At 47.6% G+C, this 21,447-nt stretch overlaps 1 protein-coding gene across 1 annotated transcript in view; it reads left to right on the top strand.

Moving 5' to 3' along the window:
- PREX1 (phosphatidylinositol-3,4,5-trisphosphate dependent Rac exchange factor 1) overlaps window positions 1-21,447 on the top strand; it is an 863,840-nt gene that overhangs the window by 490,910 nt on the left and 351,483 nt on the right. The window contains exon 9 of the mRNA XM_086932617.1: window positions 13,986-14,101. Within this exon, the coding sequence (XP_086788743.1) occupies window positions 13,986-14,101 (116 nt within the window). The remainder of the gene's footprint in view (window positions 1-13,985; window positions 14,102-21,447) is intronic.

The following is a 21,447-nucleotide window of genomic DNA, read 5'->3' as shown; positions in this document are numbered from 1 at the left end:
CTACTGCTACGTAGACCCAATTCCTGTCTCAAGGAAGCAGTCGAGTTTGCTGTGCCTACCGACATTAAACTCCGAAGAATTTTCCCTTCCGCAGAGTTTAAAAAACTCCATTTTTTTAGATCAACTAACTCAATTCCATATAACAGGGAGGCTGGAACTTTCGCTCTAAAAACATCTAAAAGAATAGAGAAATGCCTTCTACCTGTGGCTTTATACAGGGAAACTAAGCTCTTTCCCTGAGAAATAGCCTTCCGAGAGTTATTGTCTATGTGTGATTTGTCACTTAAATTATGAGTGACAATTTTACCTAAAAAGGTATAAGATTTCACACATTCTAGTTTTTCCCCCCCCACAACCCATGGAAAGTTAAAACATTTAGGCTTCTTTCTACCTGAAAAACAAATCGCCTTGCTTTTTGCCGTATTTATTGATAAAAAATGACTTTCAGCATATTCAAAAAGTGCATGCAACCGATTATTTAGGCCCTTTGGGGTGAGATCCAAAATTAGGATGTCGTCTGCATACATAAGGCATGCAATTGGCACACCCCCCAGGGACGGGGCAATGCCGGCGCAAGCAGAAAGAGCGATGGGTAAATCAACGGTATATAAGGAAAATAGCAACGGAGCCAAAAGGCAACCTTGCTTCAACCCATTAGATGTTGGAATTAATTTGGATACGCCGCGATCGCCTCCAAGTAAAACTCTGCACCAAGTGTCGGAATACAAGGCGCGAATTAACTTAATAAGGGATGTAGGCATACCTAGGTTAAATAACTTTCTCCACAGCAAATTTCTATCTACTTTATCAAAAGCGGTGGAGAAGTCAATAAAGGCGCCATATACCTGACCACCCCGCACTTTCACATATTTTTCATTGATAACTTGCAATGCAGTCAGGTTATCTAAAGTTCCATGATTTTGTCTGAAACCTGTTTGCTCCAAGGGAAGAATTTTATGTTCAGATACCCAATCATTAATTAAAGAAAGCACACATTTTGCAAACACCTTACCAATGGCGTCAAGCAAGGCAATTTGCCGATAATTTTGTGGTAGATCTCTTGCCCCTTTTTTATATAAAGGGACAATGATGCTTCCTTTCCAGGAGGGGGGGACTGTTCCGCTAAAAAAGCAAAATTTAAACACTGGGAAGAGTATTTTACTCCAAAGTTCACTCTGGTTTTTTAATACTAAAATTGGGATTTTATCAGGACCCATCGCACCAGAGGAACGCATATTCTTAATGGCACATTCAATTTCCTTTTCTGTTGGACAGTCAAGTGTAACTGAGACATTATCGAATTCAACATTAATACCATGAGAATTATTATTACTGTACAACTTCTCAATATAGTGAACCCATACCTGTTCCTCAATGGCAATGGGCGTAGGACTGGCTCTGGTACCACAGCCTTTGCCAATTAAGGACCAAAAGGTCTTAGTTTGGCGATTATAAGAAGCTTCCCTCAATTGAATCCAGAGGGCGTCTTCCTTAGAACGTTTTAAACGGGCCTTAAGCCTAACTCTCCTTCTTTTTAGGATAGACAACTTAGATTTAGCTTCTTGGGAGAAACATAAAAATTGCCCCCTTACAACTTTATTTATTTCTCTATTTATAGCCCGCAGAGGGTGAGGGGCTACAAAGGACTGTTTCACACCTGCTTTCTCCTTTGCACAAGCAGTTACAGAATCTAAAAAATTAACAAAACAAAACAGCTCTCTCCCTTCCCAGAGAGGAAGATTCTCAACAGTATCACACAAAAGAGGCGCTAGGTTTTCAACAGAACAGAGGTTCCAAAAGCATTTCCCTGAGCTGGAATCAAAATTCACAGAATCTATATCCAGACTCCACGGAACCACTTTCTGAAGACTAATGGAGACAGAAAGCGTCAATGCATTATGGTCACTAAGATTCGATTCAATGACCTTCATATCCTTCAATAGGTGAAAACCGGCATAATCTATCATGATAAAATCAATAATAGATTTTCCCTTGTTAGATTTGCGAGTAAAAGCTGCCGGGATATCAGAAGGAAGCCTCCCATTTACAATTAAGCAATCCGCTTTAAGTAAACCATCTAAAATAATTTTACCTCTTTTGTTAGTTTTAATTTTGGGGGGAAACTGGGCTGAAGGTATATTCAGAGACTCTTCCAATGGGATATTTCTAAACAACTCCAACCCGCAGTTAGATATATTACAATTTAGATCCCCAAACATTAACACATGCGGCGTTGGTGAGATCTCCAAGACTTTAGTTAAAAAAGTGAATAAAGTTTTTAAACCAGCATTAAAACAGCAATTGGGGGGAATATAAATGTTTACCACAATCAACAATCTATTAGGGCAATCCTCAAATACATCTTTTAAAATTATTGCTTGAAACAGTTTTCCTGGATCCAAATAGTGTGAATAGTTCCATTGCAATCTATTAGATAATAAGCATGCTAACCCTCCCTTAGCATGACCTCTTCTAGTGCTTGTTGCGTAAGAATCCAAAACAAAATAATCTTTATCCATAACGAAACTTCCATCAACCCAGGTTTCTTGCAAACAGATTATATCTGCCTTTTGAGAATGAAGAAAACCCAATTTCTCCTTATAATCTTTGAATCCGGCCGTATTCCATGAGATAAATTTTAGCTCCCTGTTAAAAATTGGGATCCTGAATGGAACGGGGAGCAGATTTATTCGCAAGAACTCCAGGTAGCCAACTCCATTTGGATTGATCATCCTTCACTGTCTGCTTAAGGGGAGGGTTTTTGTAGGAAACTAACCTTTCATTCCTAGCCACACAAACTTTTAGGTTCTCTGATCTAAGATTAGACCAATCTGACAATCGCACATCCGAATTGACGGAAAATAATGATGAAGAATTAGTAGCAGTATTTAAAATACATTTTTCCCCAAAGTGTGGCATCACATCAATCCCTCTAATTTGTAGTTCCTCAGCCCATTGTAGAACAAGATTTAACACAACTTTTGAATAAAATTTCACCCTTGTAGATCTTAAAGGTTTCCCCGCATGAGAATTAAGGAGAAGTACAAGATCTAAATCGGAAGTTTGAATTAATTTCAAGCTTTCGATCTCTTTAAAACAAATCAATAGGGCAGATCTATTCAAAATTAAATCTGGTTCAAAAAGGGGAGAAAAATCAAGATATAACGTATCCACATTTGTTTTTTCTTTTGGGAGGACAACTGTCGTTAAGGATGGAGCCTGAAAAGGTGTTGCTGTAGGATTCAAAGAAGACGGGGGCGGAATAACAAATGGAGAAGTAACCTTAGAGATAACTTGGCAAGAATCTGGATTAACCTTACAATAGGAAAAAGGATTAGAGGTTGGGGGAAAAACCTTGGGAAGAAAAGGATTAGTTAAATTTATTGGACCTAAACCAGAGGAGGGGGCGTCTTCTTTGGGCGATACAACCCTAATTTCTACCTTGGGGATGAGAGACTGCTCCACCTGCGGAGAATCATCTATACTTACTTCCACATTCTTATCAAACAGAAGTTTCCTCTGTCTTTTTTTGGCAAACCTACGGATAGGTTTCCTCTTCTTCATTCTAGTCTTCTTATGTTTCTGGGGACTCGTATTTCCCATCAATCCCGTTTTTTCTTTAGGGATCTCCTCTTCCTTATTTGATGGCAAAGAAAATATCGGAAAGAGGGAAGGTAATTCGGATTTAGAAATAAGAGGGGAAGTTGTTATTACCTCTATCTTATCACTAAGTGGGGCTATACAATTAGCGCCAGCCGAAACCACTTTGGAGGGTTTAGAGATAGATGAAAGTACTATAGGCTGCCTTTCCTTTAGACTTTCTATCGAGGGAGAAGAAAGCGCTAAATCCAAAACTGCTGAAGAAAAAGGAGCACTTATTTTCTGAGGCATCAACAGAGAAGCAACTGGAATAGGGGGGTCTGACACTAACTCGTTTTTGCTTAACAAGAGAACTTGCAAAATCTGTGTTACAGTATCAAAAATACATTCCGAACCTCCCACAAACTTTTCAAGTAATCTTAGAATCGAAGACAAAATTGATTCCAAAGAAGACAAAGAATTAGAAATTAGCCTTCCGTTAATATTTGGGGAACCCTCCGCTAAATTGTTCAACACTGGACCTGAACAAGATGTAAGATTTAATTGTGGGAGGGAGAAGTCTAATTTATTAGAAGGTGTGCTACTTAGGGGACCAGTACTTGAAATCGTTATTACTTCCTCCAGAGGCACACCTTTAGCATTCCCCTGTAACAATTCCACCCGCGCTCTATGAGCTGTTAAATCAATATCAGGCAGAGTAAATTCATTCCCTACTACTGGGGATGTAACTAACGTAGCTGGTAAAAAATCAGTATTCATTGAAACTTTAGGAACATCCCTTAATGTAGCTTGGGAAGGAGCAATTTCATCAGATTTTGAGGGCATAATGGCCGAAGAATTAAGGTGGATATTCTGATTCAGATGTACATTATTTAATGTCGAAGGTGAGTCCCTTAGTTCTTCAGGACTGATTAGAATTGGCAGGGATTGACTAGCCACCAAGCTTAAACTAGAGGAAACATCAATGACCCCGTTAACAGGCACCGCGTCATTGGAACCTGGAGTTTCGTTCGTGGACTGTAGATCAGTGGGTTTGTCTTTCCCCTTGTCCCATAGATTAAAAAGCTGGCATTGACCCTTCAATTGCATAGTAGACGCTATTTTGTTTCGTAGAGGGTTTGATTTAGTTTTAGACCCGGATCTCCCCACAATCACTCGTCCAGAGCGTAGTTTTTTAGCCGTCATGAGACTATATTAACAAGCATTTACAATGCAATGGTTTCGCCTTTGTTAAAGTTTGAGCTTTTGGTATTGCTTTTGACAAATGGTCTTTTCTAACTTCTTTGAATTATGTGTAAAACGTTGATGTGTTTTACTTTACACAGAAATATGGATTGCCTCTCTGGAAAACACCCTCTCTGCACACTCCCTCTTTACACATGCCTTATCTTCACGGCCCTGTGCAGAGAGATCATATGCAGTGATAGCGCATGTTGAGAGGGCATATGCAAAGAAGAGTGGGGAGGATACAGAGGTAGGGTAGGAAGGCGAAAATGCAAGGAGGAGTGGGAGGTCAGAAAATAGTGGGAGAGCAAGAGAGGCCAGAAGGGAAAGGGAGGGCATGCAGGAGGGCAGGAGTAAGAAGGAAGAAGGAAGAGAGGTCAAAAGGAACAGAGGGCAGGAGGGAGAGGGAAGGCAAGAAGGAAAAGAGGCAGAAGGGAGAGGGAGGGCAAGAAGGAGTAGGAGGACAGGAGGGAAGGTAGGAGTGTGTGAGAGAGGGCAGAAAGGAGAGGGTGGCAGGTAGGAGAGGGAGGGCGGGAAGGAGAAGGAGGGCTAGAGGAGGAGAGGACAGGAAAGAGAGAACAAGAGAGAGATGGAGGACAAGAAGGTGAAAGAGAGCAGAAGAGAGGTGGAAAAGGAGGGCAGGAGGGAGTAAGAAGGCAAAAAATAGAGGGATGGCAGAAGAGAGAGAGAGCAAGAAGGAGGGCAGCGGGAATAGAGTGAGAGAAGGCAGAAGGGATAGGGAGGACAGGAAAGAAGGAGAGCAAGAAGGAGGGTAGGAGCGAGAGTGTGTGAAAAGAAAAGCTAAGGAGTGCAGGATAGAGAGTGAGAAAATGGGGAGGTAGATGGAGAGTGAAGCCAAGAGTAGAAACAGGTGTTGCATTCAACCCGACTGTGTTTAACTGTATGGCTTATTTTTGGTCTGTGTTCTTAGCTGTGTTTTAGTGTGACAAACTGGGACTGAACTTAATTTCTTGAAATCTGCCAGGACAGCTGGCGAAAAAAACGGGACTGTCCGGGCAAATCCGGGATGCCTGGTGGTCAGCCTACCCATGGCTGCAGTCTGGGTTATAACATGGGAGCAATAACCGGGGTTCAGTGGGTCTCTGGGACCCCTGGTAGGTACCGCACCCGTGGAAGGTACGCCCCCGTGTCTGGGCTGTAATGGGCCCTCTTGGCGTTCGCCGGTGCCACTGCACCTACTATACTACCGATACATTCCTTCCAACTCTACAATAAGTGTGAGAGCGTTGAAAGGGGGCGGGGTGTAGTATTCTAAAAAGGCAATGATTTGGATTGGAACATTGAGAAACAGGACACAAACAACTTGTAGCACGCAGACTCCCGCGCCCTCCGAGAACGGGCGGTGCGGCCAGCAGATGCCCCATGGACAGGCAATGTTGAGGCAGAGAACAACTCACAGCCCAGGAAACACGCAGAGGTAATGCGTGACAGGCGGGAGCGCCACAACTAACCACCCCCCACGAACAGTACCTACACATAAGATGCCTTGCTCTCATAACCTGCCCCCTCGCACAGGTGGGTCTTACCCAAAGCTCTTCCCGGAACCAGGCTTATTTCCTACTTCCAACACCAACAATGTACAATTTCTAAACCACATTGAGGTCATTAAAAACAAAAAACAGATTCAGGAGTAAACATCTAAAAAGGCACATCATTTTACAACTTTGTTCCATAAAGACTGGTAGACTCGAGCTTTGAACCCCAGCCTTGCAAGAAATCCACTTTTTCCCCAGCTAGATGGAAATCCTTCCCAGTTCAAAGCCTCATTCCTGCTTTCAGACCACTAACCCCTGCCTGCTGCGCTTCCTGCATTAGGGTCATTGGCGTAGTTGAAAATGGCAGCTGCAAGCCGCTGCGGATATGCCGTACCCACAATATCATGTGCCAGTCCAGAGAGACAGGATTGCTGATGCAACAACCAAACAGGTAAACATCAAGCAATAAGAGCGTCAGGTGTGTTCGAGAGCTACCCCTGCATCTCTTGTTGCAGCTGTGAGAATCGGTCATCTTCCCCGCCGGCCCATCAGCCCTTCCATACCCCGCCTGCACACTTCATTAGAGCAAAGGTGTTCCTAAAGGCATCTCACGTACACGGATGATGGAGTTCAACTCGGGCGCAGTCACTTGCTTGGCTCGTTCAATGGCTCCCAAAACCTGCTGCTGGTGCTCTTGTGAAAGGTATGGCAACACCTGTGCGCAGATTCCATTTAATCGCTTAACGATTTCAGCCTGCTTGTGCATTTCAATGTTTAGCCCGTAGGACATCTCATAGTACATAACATAGTGACGCTGCATTTCGGACTTCTCGCTGGCCAGTTTATCACACTCCAACTTCAAGCTGTGATATTGTGCTTGGAGAAGTTGGAACTCATCTTTTATCCAGTCGCAGGAGTCGGAGGTGGTGAACTTCAGCTGCTGTGGCAGGTGAGACGAGCCCGAGTGCCGGCTTTGTGGAAACATCATGTCCGTCGGGCAGTGTCCGGGAGGGGGGTCGGCGTCTCCCCGCGGCTCCCCTGGCGCTCTCCCCGGCTGGCCTCGCTCGCTGTCCCCCGCCTCCGCTCTCCGCCTCTCACTGCGGCGCAGCAGCTCCCGTAATGGCGGCAAGGAGTATTACAAGTAGGCAACGGGTACCAGGGAGTACACCACAGTACTGTAAAAACCAAAGTGAATTCCAAAGAACGGAGGATTGTCTCAGTATTGCAGAGTACGAGAAAGTATCGCTAGAGTACCAGAGGTTCGGGCCGCGGAGTGTCTCGGCAGTATCACAGAGTGCACGCATGGCGAGTAATGCCGCCATGCAAGCAGAGCGCCACTAAGGACCAGGAAGTAGCGCTGACTGGCACGAGGCACCATGCAGGAGCACAGTTAGAACCGCGCCGATCTCATGCTCACTGAAGCCGAGGCCGAGAGCTTCGGCGCTCACTCATTCTGCGCGACGCCTTCCTTCTCCCCCCACTCGATTCTTCCTGTACCTGGAGTACCAGAGGAAGCTACGGGATACCACAATTTGTGAGGACACGGGGGGGGCGGGAGAGGACGAGGGGGGCGGGAGGGGGGCGGGAAAGGACACGGACGTCGGGAGGGAGGCGGGAAACGTGCACAGGACAGGGAGGGGGGACGGCGGGAGGAGGGACACAAGGCAGGACAGCAGCAAGCACGGCCCGGCCGGACCAGATTCGGGGGCGTTCCCGGCTTTTGGCTGACGTATCATGACGTAGCCAAAAGCCAAAGATTCTCGGGAACGCCCCCGAATCTGGTCCAGCCATGACGGACGCCTCTCTGTTCCAATGGCTAGCCTCCATTTATGGAGCTACCCAATGAGACAGAGGGGCGTGTTCAAAGCACCCATACTAGAAACTACAGATTTCTCTGGAGGCGGAGCTTACAGCTCCGTCCCCCAGCGAAACCTAAAAAGGACAAGCAGTGGACTCCTAATTAAAACATTTTGTTTAACAATTACTCAGCAGTGAGGGCTGTAACAAGGAAGAGAATGAGTCCATGTAACTTATATCACTAATAAGTAATCCAGGCATTATACAAATTCATTATAGGGTGTTTAGTTTCTTCCTTTGCTTTGTCCAATTGTTTGATCACAATTCTTGGATTTTAGCTTGAGATAAGGAAGTACTTACAGCAATGAATGTCCCAAAATCTAATGGCATTGCTAGATAAACTTACAGCAATGAATGCCTCAAAATCGAATGACTTTACTAGAAGTACTTACTGCAATGAATGGCTTAAAATCTAATGACTTTACTAGAAGTACTTACTGCAATGAATGGCTCAAAATCGAATGACATTGCTAGAAGTACTTACAGCAATGAATGGCTTAAAATCTAATGCCTTTGCTAGAAGTATTTACTGCAATGAATGACTAAAAATCGAATGCCATTGCTAGAAGTACTTACTGCAATGAATGGCTCAAAATCTATTGCTATCTGTTTAAAGTACTTAAGCAATTACTTAAAGCAATACAGGTCTCAAAATGTAATGTCAATGCTAATGAGTGAAAGGCTTAATTAATCAATGAACTAGAAGTTGCATTAAAATGAAGCCACAGGAATCTGATTTACGCGGACACCCCCTCTGGGAATTAACATCCACTCATAAACAGGCCGGTATGTGTCATAAGAGTAAGGATTGCCCTGCTAGGTGAGGGGCATTTCAAAATGGCTTCCTCCAGCCGAGTGATGCTCTCTGAGCCTGGCTGTCAGCGCTGCACTCGGCTGACTCTTCTAATTAAAGACAGCCTTGCGTGAGGGGGCTCCTTTACGGCTCTGCATTCCTCACACAGGACAAAAAGCCTTGCTGACGGGCACTCGACAGATTTCCTAAACTATTTCCAAAGGCCAACGCGGGACACGCTGCAGCCCCCCTTGCTTCCCTAGTTACCCGCCCTGACCAGCTTTACTGTCACACATTTTAAAGGAGGCGGGCTTAACAACAGCAGGGTGTCAGTCACCTCAGGAGGAGTCGTCGTCGTTTCCACACAGGGGCCCTGGGGTCAGTTCACTAAATTTGGCCAGACGGCTCGTCCGACACTTCACAGGGAGAGATTTCGAAAACGCCTTTTCTTTGATATAGGGTTGCACGTTAATCTCTGCCCTATCCTACACGTAGCGATCTCAATGTACTGTATGCACTGTACTACAGTACGAGACGGGACATTTCGGTAGGTGTAAAGCCGCCTCTGGGTTCGAGGCCGGGCTTCGGGAACATTTGATGCACTGGCGACGCAGCACGGAGTCCATTAGCCAGGCTTGGCCCGTGTGGATCGGTATTTATTAGTCTGCGTTCTCGGGAGAATATGGCAAGGCTGCGAGACATAATAATAACGCGTTATTACTCCGCCTCAGTTAATGGACGCAGTTAAATCGTGAGCTTCTCCGCTCCGATGCATTTTTAATCAGAAAGCGTACCAGGCCCATTCCAATAAAGTGAAGGTTAAAACACGGCACCTCTTTGTTAGTTAGTTGCAGCCTTTCCAGCCTTGTGGGTGCGCACGAGAAACGTTTTCTGCAAATGCTCGGGTTTCATTCCTTGCCTCAGCGGTACTTTAAAAACTGCACTATTTTCGTTCACCTAAAAGACAAGCATTGGAGAAGCCAAGAGTTCTCTCCTTTGGCTGCTAATACAGGCCACCCTTCTTCTCGCATCCGCGGCGGCTTCCCCAGCAGTTCCGGTCTCCCTCTCCACACGGGAGACCGGCAACGAACCACCAGCAGGCTTCCCCCGGGCAGGGGGAAGCGGAAATGGCCGCCTCGAGGCCCCGCCCACGTCGCACCACTGCGTGCCTGGCTTCCTGCGCTGAGGGCCGCCAATGGCAGCGCGGCCCTTGGCAGGGAGGCGGGCGCAGCTCCTCTTGCTCGATCTCCGGGCCAGCGGCGGTGAAATCAACACGGAGCAATGCCGGGTGGGCACCGGCCTCCAATAATTAAATAAAAACGGGGTGGCACCCGTAAATAAAAATATAACAAGCGGGAGGGGGCGGGAAAGGGGGAGGAGAGACGCTGACGACGGAAGGCGGGTGCCGGCAATGCCGGACCAGACACGGGGGCGTTCCCGGCGTCGCGTGACGTCGGCAAAAGCCAAAGAATCTCGGGAACGCCCCCGTGTCTGGTCCGGCATTGACGGACGCCTCTCTGTTCCAATGGCTAGCCTCCATTTATGGAGCTAGCCAATGAAGCAGAGAGGCGTGTTCAAGTCACCCATACTAGAAACTACAGATTTCTCTGGAGGCGGAGCTTACAGCTCCGTCCCCCAGCGAAACCTAAAAAGGGAGAAAAGTTAAGAAAATAGCGAATATTAGGTATAAAACCAAATTATCAAAACCGTTAAAATACAAAACAAGCCTGTGTATGCAACAAACAGCTTAAATAGAAACAAGAGAACCAAGGGAGGGGGCCCAGCCCAGCCTTCTTCAGCCTCTGACGGCCTCAGACGGTCCCGCCCTTGTCCCGGGCTTCTCCCGGCGCGCTCCCGCGCGCTCCCGCGTTGCGGTATTAGAAAGGAGGATTATAGCCGCGCTGAGGCGGGGGAGGAGCCAGCAGGGAGAGCGGGTCAGCTGCTGGTGATGCCGAATGTCAGGCGCTCCTGGGACTTGAAGTCCACGCCTGACCACGCTCGCAGCCCTGCACACCCCACACCACAGAGGCTCAGTTGTAAAAGGTCCACACAGTCACAGCGCACTTCAAGCAGCGCTGGCAAGGCACCCAAAGCGAAGCGGGACCCGCGGAGCGGGTACCGTGAGTAGTTGACAAAAGATTAGGAGAAGAGCAGCTCCAGCGTGCTCACAGTCCGAAGCTCCTACTGCTGACCAAACGAAGAACAGGTGAGAAAACAGCCAGAGAAACTGACGAGCTGGATTTAGCCGCGCTGAGGCGGGGGAGGAGCCAGCAGGGAGAGCGGGTCAGCTGCTGGTGATGCCGAATGTCAGGCGCTCCTGGGACTTGAAGTCCACGCCTGACCACGCTCGCAGCCCTGCACACCCCACACCACAGAGGCTCAGTTGTAAAAGGTCCACACAGTCACAGCGCACTTCAAGCAGCGCTGGCAAGGCACCCAAAGCGAAGCGGGACCCGCGGAGCGGGTACCGCGAGTAGTTGACAAAAGATTAGGAGAAGAGCAGCTCCAGCGTGCTCACAGTCCGAAGCTCCTACTGCTGACCAAACGAAGAACAGGTGATGCAACTGAGATAGTTATTAACATAACTTAAGGTTTTTGGCTGTGTGGCAGTCCCTGTCGTTATCACCCTTCAGGAGTTGGGCCTATTTTTGTAAGGGAGCGCTATTTTGATATTAAGATAACTGCACCTTGGAGTGCTTCGTCGATTTTTTATATTGTTTGAACTTGTTTTAGTATATTTTAGGACATATTTTACAGTACCAGAACTAGAAATGTAATGTGTCCTCCGATGGTTCCTTCAACAACAAGCACTCTTGCCCTACCCGTCTAATCACCTTCGCTCCCTTCAGATGTCATCTTGAGGCCACGAGCTACTGCTATGTTGCCCAGAAGTTAGATCACCTTGCGTCTCCTAAAACCATGCAATTTAATGTATGCTGACTGTGCATCAGTATAAATGTGGCATACAGTTTTGCAAATAAGTAAGTACTGTTTTTCTAAAAAGCGGCCTGAGTTACTGTAGCTGTCTGGTTGTGTGGAGTATTTTTCAGTCATACTTTCAGAAGTAGCTTTGGTATTGGTATAGTTAGTGTCTATTGATGCCTGTGTTTTCACATTGGCGCTGTCTAGTTGTAACAGTGTTTCAGGGATTCTGCTCAGGAACAGAACTAGCCTTGGGACCGTAGAACATTAAATAGTAGGTACTGATACAACCTTAGTATCTATGAACCCCAGTTTGCCTAGCTATAGTGCCTCTCTTCCCTCTCTTACCTTTCCAGAGAAACTAGTGAATTGGTACCACTGAACACAATCCTCTCGACCCTCTCGGGGATCGCGGTGGCAAGGCACATTCTTTGGCTCTCTCACTCGTACTTGTCCACAATAAGATAAACAAGAGATCGTTTATAATATTTATTTAAACAATTGTGCTCTAAGATGCAGTATTTGTGCGACAATTGGAAAACAAATGCATACTAAAAATAGCACGGTTAACATTCACGCACCATAAAAAGCCCTGCTATGTTATACAACAAATTAGCTCAAACCTACGAAAGCTAAATGATTATTTATCAAAGATCTCTGGGATTAGTGGTGGCCTTCGCATACATAGATGGATGTTCTACATCTCAGCTGACGCAGTGATCTTGCTTCAGGACCTTCGCTCAGAGTGTGTTTTTAGAGCTCCTGTCCTCCGCTGCATGACAACACATATGTGTTCACAAACAGCAGCTGTATTCTCGTGTTATGTCTTGGCGCTAGTGCCTGACCAGAGAGAATAACCAGGGGCATTGCTGTTTGACCTTGGCAATGGTGTTCAGACTAAATCCCAGGAAAAGAACAGAACACAAAAACATGCAGGTTCTGTGTGAAAATACAGTGTGGCACAAAAGCAGGTGTGTTTATTATAGTAACACATGCAAAAGAAACACTGCCTACTATATGCAAGACTACCCTAACAGCAGTGAAAGGTAGGCAGACCTTTACTTCCACTCTTAAGTATTCAAAGCCAGTTTTCACTTGCAGATGCAGACTTTTTCATTGGTCAGTGCCTTCAGGTGCAAAGAGTATTTTGACTTTTCACCTCAGTCGATGCTGGTTTGTGTTTTACGCTCTCCTTTGCATATGTAAAATGCACCTGGCGGTCTCTGCCTGGTGGTCTTTGTGTGTTTTCTGTCCCTGCCCTGGAGACCTGCCTACATTCTGCACCCTTAAATGATGCAACCCGATTTTATTTGCGTAAACTGCTTTCAGTTCATGTCCTCCTCGACTGTGCGATCGGTGAATTTCTTACTCTTTAAATCGTGTATGTAATCCAGTTTGCCACACCGACGTGCTATCGCTGTTGCCTTTTGCAGTTTTCTCCTCCTGCACTAGGTCAGGTGTCTAACTTTCCTGATCTATTTCAAAGATGGGCGTTCTCGAGTGCGCTCTGATCGAGTTACCAGATGCCCAACAAACGAAGTCGGCCACTCCCAGAATGCCTCAGTGTGCTTTGCTGTTTTACCAGCGACCTACATTTTATTACAGTGACGGATGTTAAACTAGTCTGCTAGGGGCTCTCCTCGGAAATCAGTGACAGTTTTAAAGAGTAGGAAAGATCTGTGAATAAACGATAGCTGGTAAGGTAGCTGAGTGAGTTAAATGCTGCTGAAATCTGTTTAAAGGCTGCAGATTGCTGCACGACTGAGCCAACTGTTCATCTTTCAGAGGTCGATAAAATGAGCACCATTGTTTTGGGTCAGGGTCACACTTCCCATTTAAGGTTCTGCAAAATAGGAAATCTGTAATTGCAGGCACATGTGCTAATGTTACCACAGTTAAACATTCTGAATTGGAAATCTGGCATCTAGAATGTGGCAGCTTTGTTTTCAGTATCTTAAAGATATTGATAGTCTTTGGAGCAGAAACCAGAGTCATGTATTAAACTAAACGAGTTATTAATGCATGGGGAAAGTTGCTATAGGGTCACATGAAAACTATTAATGAAAAGACCTGTGTTTCTTTTCTGCTTCCAGGGGCGCTGGTAAAAAAGCACCGAAGCGAACCAAGTCGGTCAACGGGAGCCTATTTATATTTCGAGGAAGGATCAACACTGAAGTGATGGAGGTGGAGAACGTGGAGGATGGAACAGGTACGTTGATGCGGATGCGGTTGTCACAGTTGTTTGTTACTGACCTTGGACCTTATTCAAGGCTAATGTGATGGTGGGCTTCCAAAATATGGGCAGTGTTAATGGGAGAGGATGTTGGATCGGTCGTGTGGAGGGAAGGTTATGCCAGTGTGTGCCAGGGTTGCTTGTTACAATGTGGAATTCATTGGTGAAGGCATCACTTCCCGTTAACATATGTCGCAATCTGCAAATACTGGTACAGTTTCAAACTGCTCCTTCATCTAAACATGAACAAATGACTATCAATATATTTTAACCCTTTCTATGCTGCTGACGGAACTGCTCCGTCATCAGCTGCGGTGGCGCTGCGCCGATGACGGAGCGGTTCCGTCATGGCCCTGCCGCCGCGCCTGCGCGGTGCTGATTTCGCGCCTGCGCGGCGCGTTCTATTGAGCGGGCGGGGCCATGACGGAACCGCTCCGTCATGAGCACAGCCCAACCGCTGCTGATGATGGAGCGGTTTCGGCATCAGCATGCGGCCGCCCCGCCCACTTAGCGCTGCGGCGGAATAGCCGCCGCAGCGATGTGGTTAACAACCAACCAGGCCATACATAGTCAGTAATGACAGTGGTGTAGCAAAGGGGGGGTCCACCCCGGGCATCACAAGTTTTGGGGGCGGCAACCCCCCCAATCTTACCTGCGGCATGCGGGCGGCTGTCGTGGGAATTGCTACCCTGCCTCCGGGGGGTGCATGCGGCCGCCAGGCGGCAAATGCAGGGACCGCCACAGGCGCCACAACGGCTAGCTACGCCACTGGGTAATGGTGGCAAAAAAAGTCAACCTTATCCCCCAGCTCTATATTATTTTATATGTTGTGTCATTTCATTCTAATGACCAACACCCCTTTCTCTCCACTTTTATAAGTTTTAGGTGTCTAGTAGTCCAGTTTGAACTCTTGTGAAGGACTTGCTGCCGCTACTAGAAGCTCGGATGGACTAAGAACCAACCCTGAGCATGGGAACCCTAACATGCAACGCTCAATGGTGGATCTCGAATAAATGGAGAGCCCTCTCTGCACCCCTGCAGCCCCTGTCTTATTGCAGTACTGGGCCTTGAGCCCTTACTCCAAAAGGACAGGAGTAGCTGGGCTCTAAATCTTGGCTTCATCTTCCCGGTGTGATGCTGTGACCCAGTAAGCTGCTGCTGGTCTGACCCTCTTACTATAGTGTGGCTAGTCCGGCTTAGGCCTGGATTCATGGTGGTTCTACCTTAATGTGTGCTGCTCTTAACCATTTCATGGGCCTTCAGTTCCTCCTCTCCTATGCTTCCCTTTAATACTAGGGCTCAGGAAACACCTATAACTTAGATGAACTCTCAAGCCATAAGAACTTTGTTTCCGGGGGCAAGGCTTAAGAGCCGAGATGGCATACGCTTGAGCTCGTTGCTTTGCACCGGCCCGTCTTTTATCCTGCAGCATCCACCGTCTGGGGTGCCAGTGGTCCTTGCAATGGAAGGGCATTAGTAGTTGCTACTCCAGGCAGGGCCGGCACTAGGCATGGGCAGCGTGGGCAGCTGCCCAGGGCCTCGCACTCAGCCCACCAGCATGGGGCCACGCACTGGTGATGTGTCCTGTCGGTTCCCTGGCGATCCATTTCAAAGAAAGGTGTCACCTTTCTTTGAAATGGAGGGGCCCCCCTCCCCGGGCCTCTCAGGGATGGTATCTGGATACATAAGGGAGGGAGACGCTCCCTTCAATTGAAAGAAGACCCCTTCAAAGACACGGTGGGAGGCCCATTGTCCATCATTTTGGCGCCCCCATAGTTTTAACTTTTAGCCCACAAGCAATTCTCACACCTATCGGGCTGAAGGTGTGAGAAATGCTTGTGGGCTCAAAGTTAAAACTGGGGGGGGGGCGACAAAATGCTGGACAATAGGCCTCCCACAGTGTCTGTGAATGGTCTCCTTGCAAGGGGCCACTTATCTACATTAGAGGGGCCTTGCACATTCCCTTTTAGCCCAGGGCCTCGCAAATCCTAGAACCGGCCCTGACTCCAGGGACTGTGTGCCCAGGTTGGAAAACGTCTGGGAGTCGGCAGAGGCCCCCGAATGGCAAAGTGGTAATGAACCGGCCCCTAAGATGTGGACCAGGCCAAGAGGGGACTCTTCCTTTGGAGCTCAAAGTGGGACGTGACGGCTGTGGGGTTGCAGGCCCCATGGCTGCAGGGGAGCCACTGGGTGTGGCGGCTCCCACCAGGCCGGCAGGGGAAGTAGAACAGTGCTGGGGATTGGAACCCGCCCCGGGATGAAGACTGGCGTGCAGGGTCCCAACCAGAAGGCCGTGCGGAGGAGGGTCGGAGAGCTTTGGGCCTGTCTCGGGACGTCATTTACTAAAAAAAATATATATATATATATACTTCTTTTTTTGAAGGTTGCCTCATGTCCCGATTTGAGTGACCTTTAATGTAGAGGCCTATCCCCCTCTGTCACAGGCCCCACAGTAGTGGCAGAGTTGGAAGAAACAAGCAGGCACCTACTCCCACTCATTCTCAATTCCAGAAGTGGAGGCGGTGAGCCTTAGAATGTGGGTCTCATGGTGACACAGTTTACAAATATCCACAAGACTGCACCCTCTCAGCAAAGCTTCATCTTTAACTTTCTGTTGTGCTATACGATGATTGGTTCAACGATCACCATCTCTGATAGATGCCAAGAAAATGTTGATATTGTTAAATGCCTGGCTCCCAGCCACGCCGCAAACTACCCCCTCAAGGCCCACCCAGTATATTTAGTGAGTACCAGCCCTTCTTTTTTCCCATTTAAAGCACTGATTCAAACAACCAATAGCATTACGGGAGACATCAGTACTTGACTTGGCTGAGCTAAGATGTGATTGACAAAGTCTCCATCCAATGATGAGATAGGCTGGTCGGAGAAAGACAATATTTGAAAGGCACAAACCGAACGCCCACTCTATAATGTTAGCATGTTTGTTTGACAACAGCTCTGTCAAAACCCAGGCATAGATGGCAGCATGTTTGCTACTTGAAATCATTTTAAGCACTCGAAGGATGTGCCTTGAACAGACTTCCAAGGTGTGACAAGTCGACTCTGCCTCTCCAGATATTGGATCCTATTCTGATACTGGTTTGATGGAGACATGTCTTGTGACTCGTGTGCTTTGCTTCACCTGATTTTAAACTTATTTTATCAACTTCACTATGGCCAAAGAAAATCAGTTGCTTTACCTGACTTTAAATAACTTCCTCTGTATATATTTTAAGCAGAAATGTTGGTAGTTTGACGACTGCCAACTGTGTCAACCATACCTGCCACAGCTGGCATTTCCTATTTAGGATTCCAAATACTGTTTAACCTCATAAATACATTTCATAGTTATTTATTTGTTTGCTCGAGTTATGTGAACATCTCACTACGGTAAAAAAAAAAACATGCAGCTATTTCCCTAAATATCTCTCCTTCAAATGTTGGCCTCTGATCCCAAATACAACGTCTGCTTTTCATTAATTTAATTTCTTACTGCTCTCTGCCTCCATTCTTGCTGTTGGAAGCTCCGAGGGCGCGGCTCTGGCCTTGTTGTGGTTGTGCACTCTGCAACTGTTTGACATGTGCTTGTTTTGTGTGAATGCCTCCACACTCCTTCTTTTAATATCTCCATTGCAATTGCAGCCACGAGGCATCATAATTGCATTTTATGGGGCATTTTTTCCGTTTACCCATCTTTTTCTATTTTAAAACAGTGTGTTTTGAAGCTTTTTCGGAAAATGTTTCCCCTTAACAAATGCTGCAGGAACTGATGGAGCCATCTTGTACTGTGGGCGACAGGGGAATGTACTTGATCTGTTGTAGCCCCTAGAATAATCCTTTAACTAGTGTAACAACATGCCTGCCAACTTGAAGCACAATCTCACCGTGTGAGATGGGGCGGGCCTCATGCTGAGAAGTACCTAAGAGCGGTACAAAAGGGGGTGATGATGGACGGAGCATCTGAATCAATCAAACACTCACACCCAGTCAAAAGATCTGGGTTTAATCCATCACCGTTCTTTAGCCCACTCTGCCACCCCAGCTCAGACATGGCTATATGCAAATATGCAAATCAGTCGGATCCTGTGCCTCATGGGAACAGTCCAGAACTGCCAAGCCATGTCTTCCTAAGAGGCACTTCTGAACACCCTCCCCCCCCCCCCCCCGCCCCCCAAAAACCAAGCAATGGCATAGCCAATAGGTCTCGCTTTTGGGATCTTATAAGTATTTAGTTATGCAGCACATTATCCTTGGTGCATAGGAGAAGTTTCCTAAGGTGGAACAGCGTGAAACAATTTCTGAAAACAAATTATTAACAATGAACAGAAAGTGCATTTTCCTTGTTGCTGAAGCTAGCCATACATTTAACCCAATTTTGCCAAACACTAACGTACTCAAAAGAGGCGCATTACAGACCAATTTTATTGGACGCTCCCTCCTGCCCCAAAAAAATACATACAGTGTAAAGATAGAATTAGATCATGGAAAAAAAAAGTTATATCTGGTTCAGGCTGTGATCCCAAATAAAGAGCCATTCATAACATCGATGCAGCAAGGCTGCCTTGACATTGCTCAATATGTGTCAATAATTTGGAACTTCAGCTCCACCAGTGGCACGGTATGATGTGTGGTAGAATGGTGGTCTTGCTCACTTGTGACACTGATTTGTAACAATGATATTTTTAAATAGCTTGTAGCGAATACCTTCTTATTAAGTGGGCAGAGTAGACTGTGTGAAAGAGTAAACATAGCCGCAAACCAATTACATCCAGAGCAGGATGCACAGGCAGCCCAGGGCGCAAGAATTCTTATGGACTTCCTACTCACAACGGAGCACCCTTGGGGAATAATGTTTACAATAAAGTAATCAACTTGCAGATTCCTACTAAACATCTAAGGCCTGGTATAAAGGGGCAGAAGTAGTAACTAGGTGGTGACGTTGCCACTACTTCGTACAACAAACTTGACCTTGAGGACACATAAAATAAAAACTTTCACGTTTCCTACATTTGAATCCAGGGAATGGCCTTGGTGGGCATACGCAGGCCTGGCATCCTCAAGATCAGCTTGCTCGCCCATGGCGCAGGAAGAAGACAGATGAGGCTGTGGTGCATCAGCCGGGCGCCCCCAGTAACCTCTTCCTGTTCCGTAGATGGTTACATGAGGCCCAGTGCGTCGGAGATTATCGACACGCGGGGGCACAGAGCGTGGAGCTGTCGCAAGTCAGCAGTCATTAAAGAGATTATGGGTGCACAGCAATAATATCTTATCCAATCCGGGCCGGGGCTCCCCAGATTATTGCAGAATATGTGCAGGGTCTTTACATGGTGCTTTACTATGGCAGCTCTATGGTCTAGGCACACTAGCAATGCTAGCAGAATACAGGAGGGATGCACAGAGGGCTGAAGGACAAGATCACACGGTCGGGTCAGGCACAGTAAGGAAAGCTGGGAGAACTGCTATCGCAGGAATGTACAGTCCACAGCTGACCCACTAGATGTGCGGGGGGCGAAGAAAGAAGGCTGTGGTGTGGTCATCCTCCTCGACCTCTCCGCGGCCTTCAACACTGTCTGCCATCGTACCCTAGTACAACGCCTCAGCAACGTCGGAGTCAAGGAGAAGGCACTGGAGTGGATCATCTCCTTCCTCGCCGGAAGGACACAGAGTCCGCCTCCCTCCGTTCATATCTGAAGCCACCGAAGTCATCTGCGGCGTCCCTCAAGGCTCCTCGCTCAGTCCAACCCTCTTCAACATCTACATGAGCCCCCTCGCAGACATCGCACGCCAGCACAACTTCAACATCATCTCCTACGCCGACGACATCCAGCTGATCCTCTCGCTTACCAACCACCCCGCCACCGTCAGAGCCAACCTTCACGAAGGGATGAAAGAGGTAGCCGAATGGATGAAGAACAGCCGCCTGAAACTGAACTCAGATAAGACGGAAGTCCTCATCCTGGGATTCTCACCCGCCGCTTGGGACGACTCCTGGTGGCCCCCCGCCCTAGGCAGCGCACCCAAACCAACAGACCACGCACGCAACCTGGGCTTCATCCTGGACTCCTCCCTCTCCATGACCAGACAAGTCAACGCCGTCTCTTCGTCGTGCTTCAACATCCTGCTCATGCTACGTAAGATCTTCCGGTGGATCCCCACCGAGACCAGGAAGACGGTCACACAGGCCCTCGTCACCAGCCGTCTGGACTACGGCAACACCCTCTACGCCGGAACCACCGCCAAACTCCAGAAGAGACTCCAGCGGATCCAGAACGCCTCAGCACGACTCATCCTGGACATCTCCCGTTGCAGCCACATCTCCGGACACCTGAGAGATCTGCATTGGCTCCCGGTCAACAAGAGAATCACCTTCCGTCTCCTCACCCACGCACACAAAGCCCTACACAGCCAAGGCCCAGGATACCTCAACAGCCGCCTCAACTTCTACGCTCACAAACGCCAGCTTCGATCGACCAGCCACGCCCTCGCCGCCGTCCCCCGCATCCGTAGAGCCACCACAGGGGGACGGTCCTTATCCTACCTCGCCGCCAAGACATGGAACTCCCTCCCCACCCACCTCCGCCTGACCCAGGACCACCTCGCCTTCAGGAAGCAACTCAAGACCTGGTTGTTCGAGCAGTAGCAGACCCCCTCCCCCCCCCCCCGCCCCCAGCGCCTTGAGACCCTCTGGGTAAGTAGTGCGCTATATAAATGCAATGATTGATTGATTGATTGATTGATTGGTGACAGTCTAGTGTGCAGAGTGGTAGTGCCTGGAGTTTGGGGCAATGTTGAGAAATAAACTAAGCAAGAAGGAACATTTCATTACAAAGAGAGCAAAATAAAAATGGCTCCTGGTGGGAGGCTTGGGAGAGTGTGTGTGTGTGACTGTATGAGTGACCAATGGTCAGATGTATGTGCGACGTCACACAACAGGGGACAGACGAGTAACTCAAGGAAGGAGGTGGCCAGACCTAGAAAATGAGAAAAGCATGGGCCTCATGTGCAAAGACCAGATAGGTATATTAACCTTGCAGAGTTCGTTAAGGAGCAAGGTTGTTAAAACAAGCCAGTGAGTTGTGTGCTCGTGCGCGCCTGCTAAAATAATTTTTTTTTTAAAGCAGGCTATGGCCTGCTGCAGTATAGAGAGGCTGGGAGGGGAGGCCAGAAGAGTGACGCAATCTGTGGAGGGGGAGGGAATTGAAGCGCGGACAAAGGCATGCACAGCTTAATGAGCCTTGACAGAAAACCACATGGTGGCTACGCGTGTGCACATGCAAACAAGCTTGAGTGCAGGAAAAGCCTCTGGTAGCACTTTTAAAAGC

This window comes from Lissotriton vulgaris, chromosome 7 (genome assembly GCF_964263255.1).
Source record: "Lissotriton vulgaris chromosome 7, aLisVul1.2, whole genome shotgun sequence".
Taxonomy (NCBI): Eukaryota; Metazoa; Chordata; class Amphibia; order Caudata; family Salamandridae; genus Lissotriton; species Lissotriton vulgaris.
This window is presented reverse-complemented; position numbering and strand designations above follow the sequence as displayed.